Genomic DNA, 19004 nt, shown 5'->3' on the forward strand with positions numbered 1-19004 from the left:
TAAGCCTTTGACTTTCTCCTAGCGGGCTTTGACCAGTGGACTCTTCCACTGGTTGCGATAGGTCAGCCCATAGAAACAACCCCGAACATGGCCTGGACCCAACCCACCACTAGATTCCCTCCGGTTCTACCCGACGCGCACGATTCCCCCTCAAAGTGATGGCGGCACTGCCGTCCGTGAAGGGGGGGGGGGCACACCTCGAAGCCCAAGAAGGGCGTCTACGCATGTCACAACACATTCACACACGCATCATGTCCTGGTGCGAGATTATGATAAGAAAATCATTTAAAAGTTATCCAAATCTAGTGAAGTATCAATTACTTGTGATTTTTACTAAGTATAAGGACCTATATGCAAAATTACATGAAGTTACATTTTAAAATACTCAAAAGTAAAAACAAACAGGATATTCATAATCTATGGAAAATTCTGCCCCAATTTCATATATAATTTGTGTATGTTTAAGTTTATATAAATTAGATTTAAATTAATCAAATCTAAAGTTTAATAAGAAAATGAAAATGAGAAATAAAAAACATATAATATATATGCCGACGGTATCCCCGTTGGCATAGAAAGCCCACGTGATTTTTTTCTGAATAAAAAAAATGTACAAGCTATGCCGACGGCCTCTGTCAAGGCCGTCGGCATAGAGGTGACGGCGTCGACCCTCCGTTTGGACCTGGGTCAGCGGACCCACCTGTGTGCCGACGGCGGCTCTATGCCGACAGCCCCCGTCGGCATAGTGGAATATACACCGACGGCCTTCTACGCCGACGGCCCCCGTTGACATAGATGGAGGTTCGCCGACGGCTTTAGTACGCCTACGGTCTTCGGCATACCACCATCTATGCAGATGAGAGCCGTCGGCGTAGAGAAGGCCGTCGGCAGCGGCCGTTATTCTGGTAGTGAAACTTGAATTATCTATTTTGGAATGGAGGGAATACGTGTTATGCTAATACCTCCTCTTTATTTATTTATTGTTATATATATGCGATCAGCATGCACCTACATTGAACCCCACGGCGCCGCCACCAACGTCGTAGAGCACCTCGAACATCCGCTGCTGCACGTTGCCGATGATGCCGAGGGAGCTGTCATCGCGGTTGGCCGCGAAGGCGAGGCAGCTCTCCAGAATGATCCCCTCGGGGGAGAGGTTGACGACGGCGCCCCCGGAGAACATCAGTGCGATGGTCGGTATTCTGATGCTGGACTGGCCACTGAAGTCAAAGCACGTGTCCAAGATGCCCATGGGCTGCGCCGGCGGGTACTGCTTCATGCCGGCCCTGAACGCCGATTTAAATGAATAACCGTCTTGCATCAAACAAGATCCAGATATAATGTTCATGCTTAACGCTGGCACCAAATAACAATTATTTAGGTCTAATACTAATCCCGAAGGTAGATGTAGAGGTAGCGTGCCGACTGCGATCACATCGACTTTGGAACCATTTCCCACACGCATCGTCACCTCGTCCTTAGCCAATCTTCGCTTAATCCGTAGTCCCTGTTTCGAGTTGCAGATATTAGCAACAGAACCAGTATCAAATACCCAGGTGCTACTGCGAGCATTAGTAAGGTACACATCAATAACATGTATATCACATATACCTTTGTTCACCTTGCCATCCTTCTTATCCGCCAAATACTTGGGGCAGTTCCACTTCCAGTGACCAGTCTGCTTGCTGTTGAAGCACTCAGTTTCAGGCTTAGGTCCAGGTTGGGTTTCTTCTCTTGAGTAGCAACTTGCTTGCTGTTCTTTTTCAAGTTCCCATTCTTCTTCCCTTTGCCGTTTTTCTTGAAACTAGTGGTCTTGTTGACCATCAACACTTGATGCTCCTTCTTGATTTCTACCTCCGCAGCTTTCAGCATTGCGAAGAACTCGGGAATAGTCTTATTCATCCCTTGCATATTATAGTTCATCACGAAGCTCTTGTAGCTTGGTGGCAGTGATTGGAGAATTTTGTCAATGACGCAATCATCTGGAAGATTAACTCCCAATTGAATCAAGTGATTATTATACCCAGACATTTTGAGTATATGCTCACTGATAGAACTGTTCTCCTCCATCTTGCAGCTATAGAACTTATTGGAGACTTCATATCTCTCAATCCGGGCATTTGCTTGAAATATTAACTTCAACTCCTGGAACATCTCATATGCTCCATGACGTTCAAAACGTCGTTGAAGTCCCATTCTAAGCCGTAAAGCATGGCACACTGAACTATCGAGTAGTCATCAGCTTTGCTCTGCCAGACATTCATAACATCTGGTGTTGCTCCAGAAGCAGGCCTGGCACCCAGTGGTGCTTCCAGGACGTAATTCTTCTGTGCAGCAACGAGGATAATCCTCAAGTTACGGACCCAGTCCGTGTAATTGCTACCATCATCTTTCAACTTTGCTTTCTCAAGGAACGCATTAAAATTCAATGGAACAACAGCACGGGCCATCTATCTACAATCAAGCATAAACAAGCAAGATACTATCAGGTACTAAGTTTCATGATAAATTTAGGTTCAATTAATCATATTACTTAAAGAACTCCCACTTAGATAGACATCCCTCTAATCCTCTAAGTGATTACGTGATCCAAATCAACTAAACCATGTCCGATCATCACGTGAGATGGAGTAGTTTCATTGGTGAACATCACTATGTTGATCATATCTACTATATGATTCATGCTCGAACTTTCGGTCTCCGTGTTCCGAGGCCATATCTGTATATGCTTGGCTCGTCAAGTATAACATGAGTATTCCGCGTGTGCAACTGTTTTGCACCCGTTGTATTTGAACGTAGAGCCTATCACACCCGATCATCACGTGGTGTCTCAGCACGAAGAACTTTCGCAACGGTGCATACTCAGGGAGAATAGTTCTTGATAATTAGTGAGAGATCATCTTATAATGCTACCGTCAATCAAAGCAAGATAAGATGCATAAAAGATAAACATCACATGCAATCAATATAAGTAATATGATATGGCCATCATCATCTTGTGCTTGTGATCTCCATCTTCGAAGCACCGTCGTGATCACCGTCGTCACCGGCGCGACACCTTGATCTCCATCGTAGCATCGTTGTCGTCTCGCCAATCTTATGCTTCCACGACTATCTCTACCACTTAGTGATAAAGTAAAGCATTACAGCGCGATTGCATTGCATACAATAAAGCGACAACCATATGGCTCCTGCCAATTGCCGATAACTCGGTTAAAAACATGATCATCTCATACAATAAAATTTAGCATCATGTCTTGACCATATCACATCACAACATGCCCTGCAAAAACAAGTTAGACGTCCTCTACTTTGTTGTTGCAAGTTTTACGTGGCTGCTACGGGCATAAGCAAGGACCAATCTTACCTACGCATCAAAACCACAACGATAGTTTGTCAAGTTGGTGTTGTTTTAACCTTCGCAAGGACCGGGCGTAGCCACACTCGGTTCAACTAAAGTTGGAGAAACTATCACCCGCAAGCCACCTATGTGCAAAGCACGTCGGGAGAACCGGTCTCGCGTACGCGTACGCGTAATGTCGGTCCGGGCCGCTTCGTCCAACAATACCGCTGAACCAAAGTATGACATGCTGGTAAGCAGTATGACTTATATCGCCCACAACTCACTTGTGTTCTACTCGTGCATATAACATCAACACATAAAACCTAGGCTCGGATGCCACTGTTGGGGAACGTAGTAATTTCAAAAAAATTCCTACGCACACGCAAGATCATGGTGATGCATAGCAACGAGAGGGGAGAGTGTGATCTACGTACCCTTGTAGACCGACAGCGGAAGCGTTAGCACAACGCGGTTGATGTAGTCGTACGTCTTCACGGCCCAACCGATCAAGCACCGAAACTACGGCACCTCCGAGTTCTAGCACACGTTCAGCTCGATGACGATCCCCGGACTCCGATCCAGCAAAGTGTCGGGGAAGAGTTCCGTCCGCACGACGGCGTGGTGACGATCTTGATGTACTACCGTCGCAGGGCTTCGCCTAAGCACTGCTCCAATATTATCGAGGATTATGGTGGAAGGGGGCACCGCACACGGCTAAGAATATGATCACATGGATCAACTTGTGTGTCTAGGGGTGCCCCCTGCCCCCGTATATAAAGGATCAAGGGGGGGGTGCGGCCGGCCAGGAGGAGGGCGCGCCAGGAGGAGTCCTAGTCCCACCGGGAGTAGGATTCCCCCCTTTCGTAGTTGGAATAGGATTCGGGAAGGGGGAAAAGAGAGAGAGAGAGAGAAGGAAGGGGGGGCGCCGCCCCCCTCTCCTTGTCCTATTCGGACTAGGGGGGAGGGGCGCGCGGCCCAGCCCTGGCCACCTCTCCTCTCTTCCACTAAAGCCCACCAAGGCCAATATACCTCCCGGGGGGTTCCGGTAACCTCCCGGTACTCCGGTAAAATCCCGATTTCACCCGGAAAACTTCCGATATCCAAATATAGGCTTCCAATATATCAATCTTTATGTCTCGACCATTTCTAGACTACTCGTCATGTCCGTGATCACATCCGGGACTCCGAACAAACTTCGGTACATCAAAAAGCATAAACTCATAATATAACTGTCATCGAAACCTTAAGCGTGCGGACCCTACGGGTTCGAGAACAATGTAGACATGACCGAGACACGTCTCCGGTCAATAACCAATAGCGGAACCTGGATGCTCATATTGGCTCCTACATATTCTACGAAGATCTTTATCGATCAGACCGCATAACAACATACTTTGTTCCCTTTGTCATCGGTATGTTACTTGCCCAAGATTCGATCGTCGGTATCTCAATACCTAGTTCAATCTCGTTACTGGCAAGTCTCTTTACTCGTTTCGTAATACATCATCTCGCAACTAACTCATTAGTTGCAATGCTTGCAAGACTTATGTGATGTGCATTACCGAGAGGGCCCAGAGATACCTCTCCGACAATCGCAGTGACAAATCCTAATCTCGAAATACGCCAACCCAACATTTACCTTTGGAGACACCTGTAGAGCTCCTTTATAATCACCCAGTTACGTTGTGACGTTTGGTAGCACACAAAGTATTCCTCTGGTAAACGGGAGTTGCATAATCTCATAGTCATAGGAACATGTATAAGTCATGAAGAAAGCAATAGCAACATACTAAATGATCAGGTGCTAAGCTAATGGAATGGGTCATGTCAATCACATCATTCTCCTAATGATGTGATCCCATTAATCAAATGACAACACATGTCTATGGCTAGGAAACATAACCATCTTTGATCAACGAGCTAGTCAAGTAGAGGCATACTAGTGACGTTTGGTTTGTCTATGTATTCACACAAGTATTATGTTTCCGGATAATACAATTCTAGCATGAATAATAAACATTTATCATGATATAAGGAAATAAAATAATAACATTATTATTGCCTCTAGGGCATATTTCCTTCACTTGGCCATGTGCTTCTTGAACTGAGCCTTTTCACAATCGATCTTATGCTTCAGCTCAACAATTTTCTGAGCTAGAGCCAGCTCAGGAGCAATGGCTCTGTGGAAGGCGACGCTGAGGCCAATTGGAAGCTGAAGATTATCAAAGCTGACATTTGGGTTGTCGAACCACTCATCAATGAACTTGTTTAAGATTTCTACATCAAATAGAGGAAGGTCATTAAAGATTTCCACCTCTTGCTTTCTCTTGATCAACTGCTCAAGAGCGTCATCGCCAAGATCGTCGTCACTGGACAGATCAATGGCGTCATTTTCATTTCGCAAAACAGCAGCAGGGGTCAGTGCTTGACCAGTGGGTTGCATGGGCTTCTTCACTTTGGCGGGCTTGGAGATGCGTGAAAGATCTTCAGACTGCACACTGTCTTCAGGAGGTGCAGTGGCCAGAGGCTTCGCCCGTGAAACATTTGGTGCAGGGGAAGGCTTCGAAGCTTTAGGTTTCTTCAGCTTCTTTGGCTTCGGTGGTGCAGGCGCTTCATCAGAATCAGCGTCGTCTGCAGGTTGATCCACGACTACCCCTTGAACCTTTATGTGAGTGATGAGACTTTCTAAGTTATAGAAGGGCCCAACCAGATTGGGTTCGGCTTGTTGTGTGCCGTCAGCACGAGGAGCAGAGGGGCCTGGATTGAAGTCTAATCCCTGCGACTTCTTCTTTTCTTTGGCCAAGTTCTTGGCAAACTAGAAGTTGCGCTTGAACAGATTGTCGTCACGACACCATAGCAATGAAGAAGGGTCTGCATCTGTAGGCTGTGGTCCACGGACCATGCAAGGATAGAAGCCTTGTTCAATGGCTTCAGCTCTGGACTTGGGTTGAAGGTTTTTGTACAAGATGTCTCCCCAGGGTCGCTTGATGGTATTCTTCTCAGCATATTCCTGGTCACGAACCTGTACCTGTACCATTATTCTGCCCAATATCTTCGAATCCATTGGATTCGGGTTTTCCACTGATTGTAATCCTCCTCTGGATCTGTCTTGTACAGCTCATAGAGGTCAGGAGGCAAATCTCTTGAGGTGTTTCCACGGCGCTGTCTGCCACACTTCCTTGCAGATTTCTCTGTTGCCATGAAGTTTAGACTGAAAGGCTTTAACACTGTCAAAGTCTTCCATCTACTGGTCAGATAAGAACTGGCTTCAGGAGAATTTATATGATGCTGTAAGAACTCTGCAAATGAATGCAGACTATGAGAATCAAGGGATTCTCCTACGGACATGTACCTGTGACAGCATTAAAGGTGCGAGGGAAGGGGAAGAGGTCATATGCATTCTCAGAAGATTTTGAAGATAAATCAGTTTAGAAGACATTGACCTCATAGTGCGAAGACATTCACTCATAGGTAGAGAGTTGGTTCCATATTTGTACGAATCCACGAATAAGTACAAGTGAGGAATCTAACTACTTTGTGAAGCATAAGTGAACATACTAGGCATGCTATGAGATGCAGAATGAGATAGATCCAACTTGTGGGAACAGAAACCACTTGTGGTTGAAAAGGATGAATCTATTCAAAAAGACTATAAAAAGGAGGTTTTATTTACCACACGAGGAACTGCTAGACGAAGTGGGAGAGGAGGCTGAGCAGTTCTATCTTCCGTGCCCTAACTTGGCGACGGAGGACACCTACGGCGACGGCGGAGAAGACGATGTCCGCGGGACCGGCGTGAGACGGCGTCGGTGAGGTCGCGGCAGCTAAGCGCTTTGTCGCCGGCGTCGTCGAAGTGCTAGCGGTGGCGCTAGGGTTTGTGCGAGAGTGGAAGAAGAGATAATGACGGGGTGAGGTGTGTATTTATAGAGACAAGGACGGCACAGTGTTATTACGCAGGTGCCCTTGGCGGTTCACATCTGAAGGACACATGGCGATCATGCAACACATTGGAGGTTGTTCCATGTTCCCACGCATGCCTGGACTGTAGGGTGGTCGTTCCCACTTCTCCGGGTTTCAGGCAAAAAGGATTGAGCATTGAAAACAGATTAATGTGTGTCTCTGTGTCTTCTGCTGACAAGGACGCAAAGAAGACATTTTGATAGTTTCAATAGAATGCATATGATTTGGATAGAGAGACTTAAGACGAAAGCAGAGAGAGGTTAGGGTCCGATCACATTCACTTAGTTCAAAAGATTCAACTGAAGAATAGCGATAATGTTTGTCTCTGTGTCTTCTGCTGACAAGGACGCAGAGAAGACATTTGACAGTTTCAATAGAATGCATATGATTTGGATAGATAGACTTAAGAGGAAGCATAGAAGGTTAGGGTCCGATCACATTCACTTAGTTCAAAAGATTCAACGTGAAGACATAGCTATAAGTGAATGCTGTAGAGGATAGAAACTAAATTGAAGATAAACATGAGGCCATATTAACATTGAAGACAAACAAAATGCGAAGACTTTGCAAATGTAACGCCATGTGAAAAACACTTCTAAGGTAAGAATTTGGTGGTGGCGTTACCCACCCACTACTAGGAAAAGGCCTACTAGTGGCGCACCAGTTCTGCCTACTAATGGCGCACTACTGGTGCGCCACTAGTATTTTTTACTAATGGCGCACCAGTGGTGCGCCATTAGTATAGGCCACTGGTGCGCCATTAGTATTTTTGAATTTTGAAGGTGGGGAAATAGTAGTAGCGCACCGTCTAACCCCCACCGTGCGCCACTGCTATTTTTGAATTTTGAATTTGGATCTGGATCGCAATTTTTTTGCCCATTTTTTTCTCATTTTTTTGCACGATATTATTTCAAATTTTGTTCCTGTTTTTGGATCTTGTACGTTCTTTTGCCGTGTTCTTTTGCCGGAGAGGAGTTCGCCGGAGAGGAGGAGGAGGAGGTGACCAGAGAGGCGCTCGCCTACATCGCCGGAGAGGAGGAGTAGGTCGCTGGAGAGGAGTTCACCGGAGCATCGGAGAGGAGGAAGGAGAAACCATGAGGGGATGGGAGGAGAGGAGGGAGGAGGAGCTCACCGGAGAGGAGGGAGGAGGAGCTCACCGGATATGAGGGAGGAGGAGCTCACCGGAGAGGACGGAGGAGGAGCTCACCGGAGAGTAGGGAGGAGAAACCATGAGGGGAGGGGAGGGGAGGAGAGGAGGGAGGAGGAGGTTGCCGGAGAGGAGGAGGAGGAGGTCGCCGGAGAGGAGGAGGGTAGTATGGTGGAAGAGAGAAGGGAAGATGGAGTGGAGGAGAGGAGGAGATGGAGTGGAGGAGAGGTGGAGTGGAGGAGAAGAATGAAGAGGTAAGGAGGAGAGGACACGCCCAGCCATATATACAGCATAGTAATGGCGCACCGTGGGCAGGTGCGCCATTACTAATTTTTTTTAATTTTTTGATTTATTTTGAATTTTGAAGGCGGGAGGATAATAATGGCGCACCATGGGCAGGTGCACCATTAGTAACTTTTTTTTATTTTTTATTTTGATTTATTTTGAATTTTGAAGGCGGGAAGATAGTAATGGCGCACCATGGGCAGGTGCGCCATTAATAAGTTTGAATTTTTTTGCCTCTCCAGATCTTAAAAGCCCCGTATCTTTTTTTCTGTTAGGTTTTTGAGGATTTTGAAAATTCGGACGTAACTTTTCGAGTAGATGATTTTTCATATAAAAAACTTTTTCATCTGAGTTCGTATGCAAAAGTTATGCCCATTTTTACAAATTCTCGAGAGATTTTGCAAAAAAGTTGAAAATTCATGTTTGTAAATTTTGCTAACAACTAGACCACATATCACATGGGAATCTTATTTTATTTTATTTTTTTGACATTTCTATCATTTTCTTTTATTTTTTTGAAACTGAAAAGGCGGTCCACGGGGGGGGGGGGGGGGGGGTGTGCATTCGGGGGAATGTTTGGGCCAAATTACTAATGGCGCATCGTGGGATGGTGCGCCATTAGTAGTTCAACTAGTAATGGCGCACCACTCCCACGGTGCGCCATTAGTAGTTTCAAAATAAAAATTAAAAAAATTGAAATTTTTTTGAAACATAATTACTAATGGCGCACCGTGGGAGTGGTGCGCCATTACTAGTTGAACGAGTAATGGCGCACCATCCCACGGTGCGCCATTAGTAGTTTTGAAAAAAATTTAAATTTTTTTTACTAATGGCGCACCGTAGATGTGGTGCGCCATTAGTATTTGCACACTAATGGCGCACCAACACATGGTGCGCCATTAGTATTTAGTAATGGCGCACCACATGTACAGTGCGCCATTAGTGTCCATATTGGCTATAGTTGTTTTTGTAGTAGTGACCGTATATGAACTATTAGACCCAGACACGGCGCACAATTATTGTGGCGCTCCGAAGTCAAATTCCATGTTAATGTATTCACACTCAGAATGTAAGTCTTCATTGATTGAAGACATACTTTACTTCATGTGTTGCACATCTAAGTCATCAACATGCATAAGTATTAGGATGTGTGCCTGATCACATGACATTTGAGGATTCCAAGATATTTAGCTCACACCATAACTTGCAAAACCTCTTCTCATTCAAGGGCTTTGTGAAGATATCTGCTAGTTGCTCTTCAGTGTTGACGTGTATGATATCAATATCTTCCTTCATGACATGATCTCTGAAAAAGTGATGACGAATTTCAATGTGCTTTGTCTTCGAGTGCTGAACTGGGTTGTTAGCAATCTTGATGGCGCTTTCATTGTCGCAGTAGAGTGGCACTTGCTTCAGATGAATGCCATAGTCTTTGAGTGTTTGCTTCATCCATAGAAGCTGAGCGCAGCAAGATCCAGCAGCAATGTATTTAGATTCAGGAGTGGAGAGAGATACACAGTTCTGCTTCTTTGAATACCAACATACAAGTGATCGTCCCAGAAAGTGACATGTGCCTGATGTAGACTTGCGATCCACCTTATCACCAGCATAATCAGCATCCGAGAATCCAACTAGATCAAACTTTGAGCCCTTTGGATACCATAATCCTAGTGTTGGGGTGTGAGCCAAATATCGAAGAATTCGCTTCACAGCTAAGTGATGCGATTCCTTTGGTGTCGCTTGGAATCGGGCACACATGCAAACACTAAGCATGATATCTGGCCTAGATGCACATAAATAAAGCAAAGAACCAATCATGGAGCGGTATACCTTTTGATCGAACTCTTTACCATTGTCGTCGGGACCCAGATGGTGTTTAGCTGGCATTGGCGTAGTATAACCTTTGCAGTCTTGCATTCCAAACTTCTTCAGGCAATCTTTGAGGTATTTCTCTTAAGATATGAAGATGTTGTTGCATTGCTGTCGTATTGGAAGACCAAGGAAGAACTTCAGTTCACCCATCATGGACATTTGATATTGCTCTTGCATCATATATACAAACTCATCACTGTATTTCTCGTTGGTGTAGCCGAAGATAATGTCATCCACATATATTTGGCACACAAACAGTTCACCATCATATGTCTTTGTGAAGAGTGTGGGATCCAAAGAACCAGGTTTGAAGCCTTTGCTCTTCAGGAAGTCCTTGAGTGTGTCATACCAAGCACGAGGGGCTTGTTTGAGGCCATACAGTGCCTTGTTGAGCTTATAAACCATGTCAGGATGTTTTGGATCTTCAAAGCCAGGCGGTTGTGCAACATACACTTCTTCTTCAATCTTGCCATTGAGAAAAGCGCTCTACACATCCATTTGATACAGAAGAATGTTATGATGATTTGCATAGGCCAGCGATATGCGTATAGCTTCAAGCCTAGCCACAGGAGCAAATGTTTCATCGAACTCAATTCCTTCAACTTGAGTGTATCCTTGAGCAACGAGACGAGCTTTGTTTCTGACAAATTGACCATGCTCATCTTGCTTGTTGCGATATATCCATTTAGTGCCTATGATATTGTTCTTACGAGGATCAGGACGCTTGACCAGTTCCCACACATTATTCAGCTCAAATTGTTGAAGCTCTTCTTGCATTGCTTGAATCCACTCAGGCTCCATGAAGGCTTCATCAACTTTCTTGGGTTCAGATATTGAGACGAATGCGAAGTGTCCACAGAAATTTGCTAGTTGTGTTGCCCTTGAACGAGTGAGTGGACCAGGTGCATTGATGCTGTCAATTATTCTCTCAATTTGTTCTTCATTTGCAACACAAGGATGAACAGGACGAAGATTTTGCTCCTGCTGATCATTTTCATCATTAGAAGGATTGTCTTCAGGCTGAGCATTATCTTCAGGTTGATCAAGTGCAGAGATGATGAGTTCCTCTTTAGGCTGAGCTTCAGACGGTATGATTTCTCCAATTCCCATAAGCTTGATGGTTTCATTGGATGGAACTTCATCTAGCACATTTGGCAGGTGCTCTCTTTGCGAGCCGTTAGTCTCATCGAACCGCACATCCATAGTTTCAACCACTTTATAGTGAAAGAGGTTGAAGACTCTGTAGGAGTGCGAATCCTTTCCGTATCCAAGCATAAAACCTTCATGTGCTTTTGGTGCAAATTTTGAAGTGTGATGTGGATCATTGATCCAGCACCTGGCACCAAATACTCTGAAGTAGCTGACATTTGGTTTCTTACCAGTGAGGAGCTCATAGGATGTTTTGTTCAGAAGCTTGTGAAGATAAACACGGTTGATAATATGGCATGCAGTATCAATGGCTTCAGGCCAGAACTTTCTTGGAGTCTTGTATTCATCGAGCATCGTCCGGGCCATCTCAATAAGTGTTCTGTTCTTGCGTTCCATGACGCCATTCTGTTGCGGCATGTACGGAGCTGAGAACTCATGAGTGATGCCCAAAGTATCAAGATAAGTGTCGAGGCCAGTGTTCTTGCATTCAGTGCCATTGTCACTTCTGATGTGCTTGATCTTGACGCCATAGTTGTTCATGGCTCGATTGGCGAAGTGTCTAAAGACATCCCGCACTTCAGTCTTGTAGAGGATTATATGCACCCATGTATATCTTGAATAATCATCAACAATGACGAAGCCATAGAGACAAGAAGTAGTAGTAAGAGTTGAGTAGTGAGTGGGACCGAAGAGGCCCATGTGTAGCAGTTCGAAGGGTTGAGTCGTTGTCATGATTGTCTTCGAGGGATGCTTGGCTATTGTCATCTTTCCAGCTTCACAAGCACCGCATAGGTGATCTTTCTTGAACTTGACGCCCTCGATGCCTATGACATGCTTCTTCTTAGAAAGAGTGTGCAAGTTCCTCATGCCAGCATGCCCTAGCCTCCGATGCCAGAGCCAGCATTCTGAAGCCTTTGCTAGAAGACATACGGCAAGCTGTGGTCCTGCTGAGAAATCTACCACGTACAAATCATCTTCCCGATACCCTTCAAAGACTAGAAACTTGTCAGATTCCATTAGAACAAGGCAACGATATTTTCCAAATATCACAATCATGTTTAAATCGCAAAGCATTGAGACAGACATTAAGTTGAAACCAAGGGATTCAACAAGCATCACTTTATCCATGTGTTGATCCCTTGAGATTGCAACTCTACCTAGACCCAATACCTTTCTTTTACCCGTATCAACAAATGTGATGTGACTCTTGTCAGATGGATGTAAAGTTGAGTCCATGAGAAGACTTCGCTTGCCAGTCATGTGATTAGTACACCCACTATCAATAATCCATTCTAAAGCAGCTGGTGTCATACCCTACAGTGCAGTTGGGGGATAGGCTTCACGAAGAGAATTGTGAAGCATAAACATTTGACGAGCAAGTGGATTATGAAAGCTTAGATCGAGGTTAGGACTGATATGGCAAGTAGCAAGCGACTTAGGAACAAAATACATAATAAGACCATTTGGGCATTTGATCTTGCGCCCTACAAGATGTTTAAGGTCCCCAGCAATAGCTTCAGACGAATTTGATTTTTGGCTGGAGACCCTTCCCTGTAAAAGAGAGTTAAGCTTTCTTAGCCACCCACATCTTCAAGGGTGGCTTCGGAGCAATGAGTCTAAGTGCAGCATCTGAGAACTTTGGCTTTGAAGCCCTAGCAAATAGTCTTGCAGGAGGGTAATAGTACTCATAAGAATAAGCAGAGTAGTTCTTGGTCTTATGAACATGGCGGTTTGATGAAACGCGCTCATATTCATAGGCCTGAGTATGGTTTCCCTGCAAAACATTTGCATTAGTGCGACTCAGGTGAGCCCTCTGTCTGTATGAAACCTTTGGACCATATGAGGCATGTGGTCTGGGGTTTGTCTTCTTCACTTGTGGTGTCATGATGACATTCACAGGAAGATTCTCCACACACCTTTTCGGCACCCAGACTTTCTTCATAGGTGGCCCACTCCTGCAGTTAGTACCAATATACCTGGCAAACACTTCACCATTCTGATTCTTAAAGAGTTTATAGTTTGCATCAAAGGATTCATCAATAACAATGGGATTAGCACAAGTAAAGCCAGATAGGGTGGATGGATCCACTGAAGATTCCTTTGCAGCAACCCATGTGGTTTTGGGGTACTGCTCAGGTTTCCAGTAAGAGCCATCAGCATTCATTTCCCTTTCGAACCCAACACCCTCTTTCCTAGGGTTTCGGTTCAGGATCTGCCTTTTGAGGACATCACATAGTGTCTGATGTCCTTCGAGACTTTTGTACATCCCTGTTCAAGCAATGTCTTCAACCTAGCATTTTCTTTAGCAATAGCAGTGGCATCCTCACCAGAGGGGTTAGTTACCACATCAACAGTTGAAGATATTGCAACAGTAGCAGCAGTAGAACATCCAGCAATAGAAGTAGCGTTATCACGCTCAATGCATTTAAGACATGGTGGTTCAAATCCTTCCTGAGCGGGACTGATCTGTTTGGCGCGAAGTGACTCGTTTTCCTTTTGAAGATCTTCATGAGCCGCTCTCAATTTCTCAAGATCTTGCTTCCTTTGAAGATAATCATAGGAGAGCTTTTCATGAGTTGTTGAGAGCGTTTCATGACGACTTTCAAGTTCCTCATACTTAACGTGAAGATTTTTTATGTCTTCAATTAAGGACTGAGATCGAGTCATTTCAGCGTCTAACAGGTCATCGCTTTTGTCTAACAGTTTTTGAATATGTTCCATAGCTTTTTGTAGTTCAGCTGCAATTTTAGCAAGTGCTTTGTAGCTGGCTTTGGAACCACAATCAGAATCATCTTTACTGGATGTTTGATAGTGAGTAGTGCATGAGTTTACCTTGGCACCGCGTTCCATGAAGCAGTAGGTGGGAGCGGAGTCATCCTGGTCATTAGCATCGGCGTCGGTGATGGAGTCATTGCCTTCAATGTTGAAGATGGAGTTGGCAACGTAGGCTGTAGCCATACTTGCAATGCCAGAATCGGACTCCTCCTCAGACTCCACCTCCGCCTCCTCAGAAGCAGAACCCTCCTCTGATCCATTTCCTTGCCAACAAACGCACGAGCCTTGCCAGATGAGCTCTTCTTGTCTGATGAAGACTTTGATGAAGACTTGGAAGATGACTTTGAGTATTTCTTCTTCTTCTTGTCGTCAAAATCATATTCCTTGCTTTTCTACTTCTTCTTGTTCTCATTGTCCCACTGAGGACACTTAGAGATGTAGTGGCCAGGTTTCTTGCACTTGTGGCATGTTCTCTTCTTGTAGTCATGAGCAGAAGCTTCATCATTCCTTGAGCTATATTGTGAGAACTTTCTAAAGCCTTTCTTCTTGGTGAATTTCTGGAACTTCTTCATAAGCATAGCAAGCTCCTTTCCAATGTCTTCAGGATCATCAGAACTGCAATCAGATTCTTCTTCAGATGAGGAAATAGCTTTTGCCTTCAAAGCACGAGTTCGCCCATAGTTGGGAATGTAGATGTCTCTTTTCTCAGAAAGCTGAAACTAATGTGTGTTGAGCCTTTCCAGTATGTCACAGGGATTGAGTGTCTTGAAGTCAGGGCGTTCTTGAATCATCAGGGCTAGGGTCTCAAACGAGCTGTCAAGTGATCTCAGGAGTGTCTTGACGACTTCATGCTTGGTGATCTCAGTAGCGCCGAGGGCTTGAAGCTCATTTGTGATGTCAGTGAGTCGATCAAACGTAAGCTGAACATTCTCATTGTCGTTTCTCTTGAAGCGGTTGAAGAGGTTGCGAAGGACACTGATTCTTTGATCTCTCTGGGTCGATACGCCTCCGTTGACCTTGGTGAGCCAGTCCCAGACTAGCTTGGATGTTTCCAGAGCACTCACACGGCCATACTGTCCTTTGGTCAGATGACCACAGATGATGTTCTTGGCAGTGGAATCCAGTTGAACGAACTTCTTGACATCAGCAGCGGTGACACCTTCACCAGCCTTGGGGATGACATTCTTGACGACATACCAGAGGTCAACATCAATGGCTTCAAGATGCATGCGCATCTTATTCTTCCAGTAGGGATATTCAGTTCCATCGAAGACTGGGCACGCAGCGGAGACTTTGATTATCCCTACAGTCGACATAGCTAAAACTCCAGGTGGTTAAACCGAATCACACAGAACAAGGGAGTACCTTGCTCTGATACCAATTGAAAGTGCTAGTTATCGACTAGAGGGGGGTGAATAGGCGATTTTTATGAAAGTCTTCAAAACATGGAAGTTTCGAAGACAAACGATAGAAACAAATCTCTTACCATGCAGCGGAAGGTAGACTACACTAAGCAAGCCATAGTCAAGTATTCAGTGAGATGAAAGCACAAAGACTAATAGCAGCTAGGCAGTATAGATCGGGATGGAAGATAGTACGAAGCCAAACAGAACAAGCAGTCACACAGTGAAGACAAATAGATAATGCAAACAGGCAATGACTTCACAAGGACCAATCTGCAAATAAAGAGATGGGAAGAATGGAACCAGTGACTCGTTGAAGACAATGATTTGTTGGACCAGTTCCATTTGCTGTGACAACTGTACGTCTGGTTAGGGAGGCTGAGATTCAACTCAGAAGACCACGTCCTCACCTTATTCCCCTTGAGCTAAGAACACCCAGTCCTCGCCCAATCACTCTAGTAAGTCTTCAAGGTAGACTTCCAAACCTTCATAGACTTCGTTCACCGGCAATCCACAATGACTCTTGGATGCTCAGAACGCGATGCCTAACCGGCTAGAGGATTCACACTCCTCAAGTGTAATAAGTTTTCAGATCACACAGACAGAAAGACTTCAGTGATGCCTAACACTCTTTGGCTCTGGGTGTTTAGGGCTTTGTCCTCGCAAGGAATTCTCTCTCAAAGGCTTCGAGGTGGCTTGCTCTCAAACAACAAAAGCCGTACACTAACTCTGAGCAGCCAACCATTTATGGTTGTAGGGGGTGGGCTATTTATAGCCACTAGGCAACCCGACCTGATTTGTCCGAAATGACCCTGGGTCACTAAGGAACTGACACGTGTTCCAATGGTCAGATTTCAAACACACACGACAACTTTACTCGGGCTACAAGCAAAGCTGACTTATCTAGCTCTAGATAAGATTTGCTCTCATTGTCTTCGCTCGAAGACATAGGATTTTGGTTAAGCATCACTTCAGTCATTCTGACTGGTTCACTTGGACCCCACTTAACAGTACGGTGGTTCATATGACTCAACAAAGAATAAGAAGAACGACGAAATAACTAAGTCTTCGCGCTCCATAGTCTTCACGCGATGTCTTCTCTTGTCATGGTATTCAATGTGAATGTCTTCACATACCACCTTTGACTCCAATGTCTTCATACATTTTTAGGGGTCATCTCTGGTAGGAAAGCCGAATCAATGAGGGACTTCTACCTGTGTTATCCTGCAATTCTCACAAACACATTAGTCCCTCAACCAGGTTTGTCGTCAATACTCCAAAACCAACTAGGGGTGGCACTAGATGCACTTACAAACCTGGATTCTCATATTGATTCCTACATATTCTACGAAGATCTTTATCGGTCAAACCGCCTAACAACATATGTTGTTCCCTTTGTCATCGGTATGTTACTTGCCCGAGATTCGATCGTCGGTATCTCAATACCTAGTTCAATCTCGTTACCGGTAAGTCTGTTTACTCATTCCGTAATGCATCATCCCATAACTAACTCATTAGTCACATTGCTTGCAAGGCTTATAGTGATGTGCATTACCGAGAGGGCATAGAGATACCTCTCCGACAATTGGAGTGACAAATCCTATTCTTGATCTATGCCAACTCAACGAACACCATTGGAGATACCTGTAGTGCACCTTTATAATCACCCAGTTACGTAGTGACGTTTGGTAGCACACAAAGTGTTTTTCTGGTAATCGGGAGTTGCATAATCTCATAGTCATAGGAACATGTATAAGTCATGAAGAAAGCAATAGTAGTAAACTAAACGATCAAGTGCTAAGCTAACGGAATGGGTCATGTCAATCACATCATTCTCCTAATGATGTGATCCCATTGATCAAATGACAACTCATGGCTATGGCTAGGAAACTCAACCATCATTGATCAACGAGCTAGTCAAGTAGAGGCATACTAGTTACACTATGTTTGTCTATGTATTCACACATGTATTATGTTTCTGGTTAATACAATTCTAGCATGAATAATCAACATTTATCATGATATGAGGGAATGAATAATAACTTTATTATTGCCTCTAGGGCATATTTCATTCAGGGACCTGCCTGCTCCTCAGCAACGGTGTCTTGACGACGAAACCCGAGGTTGCTACACCCATAGTGAGGAACCCGGACGAGCCCGGAGTCAGCGGGAGGCAGTATGAGAAGGCCTTGCCGAAGGTCCCTGAGGTCTGGGTGGCCAGCGACTGAGCTCCGCCGCCGAGCTCGATGAGCCCAGCGGTCTGGTCCTGGTCGTGGAGAAGGAGGCAAGACTCAGACTGGTTGCACCTGAACTTGAAGTTGCTGACAGCATTGGAGCCCAGTGAGAGCGTGTCGGAGCTGTAGCTCCCGGTGGTTCTCGAAGCATCTCCATAGTTGAGAATGTACTGGCACTGGGAGCCAGAGCAGCCATTTCCTCGGTCGTCTTGGCGGAGCTGCGCGCAGGCGGCGGAGCTGCAGGTGAACGGAGAGTAGGTGCTCGACAAGCTGGGGTCGAAGAGCGAGTCCGCCTGCGAGTGACACCGCGAGCACGGCTTGCACTGCACCCAGGACACGTCACTGCCGGTGTCGATGAACATGGTCTGGTTCACGGCCGGCGAGCCGATGCCAACGGTGATCACATGCTGCAACGTGCCCAGGGAGAGGCCCAGCGTGGTCGGCAAGGTAAGGTCATTCCGAGAACTTTTTGTTCTGCACAAAAATAACAACGTGGAAATTCTGTGGAAAATAGCGTCAGTCCGGATTAGTTCCATTTAAACATGCAAGTTAGAGTCCAAAACAAGGTCAAAAGAGTTTGGAAAAGTGGATACGTTGGAGACGTATCAACATGCGGTGTTGACAACCTTGGTCCAAAAACTAGGTGGTGACATGTATTCATCCAACATGGACCTTGCCATTTCCTGAAGTGTATGGTTCTTCCTCTCGGCTACACCATTTTGTTGAGGGGTGTAGGGTGTGGAATATTGATGCTCAATCCCTTCGTCACTAAGAAATTCTTCTAAGATGTAGTTCTTGAACTCGGAGTCATTATCACTTCTTACTGCCAAGATTTC

At 45.1% G+C, this 19004-nt stretch overlaps 1 protein-coding gene across 1 annotated transcript; it reads right to left on the reverse strand.

Moving 5' to 3' along the window:
- Window positions 1-997: 997 nt before the first annotated feature.
- On the reverse strand, window positions 998-18848 carry LOC125519330 (aspartyl protease family protein At5g10770-like). The gene is made up of 4 exons (XM_048684174.1): window positions 18841-18848; window positions 18005-18642; window positions 12260-12289; window positions 998-1425 (listed from the first exon to the last, which is right to left on the reverse strand). The coding sequence occupies exons 1-4, from the start codon at window positions 18846-18848 to the stop codon at window positions 998-1000; spliced, it is 1104 nt and encodes a 367-aa protein (XP_048540131.1).
- Between the last annotated feature and the right edge of the window lie 156 nt (window positions 18849-19004).

The sequence above is a fragment of the Triticum urartu genome, chromosome 7 (assembly GCF_003073215.2).
Source record: "Triticum urartu cultivar G1812 chromosome 7, Tu2.1, whole genome shotgun sequence".
NCBI lineage: Eukaryota > Viridiplantae > Streptophyta > Magnoliopsida > Poales > Poaceae > Triticum > Triticum urartu.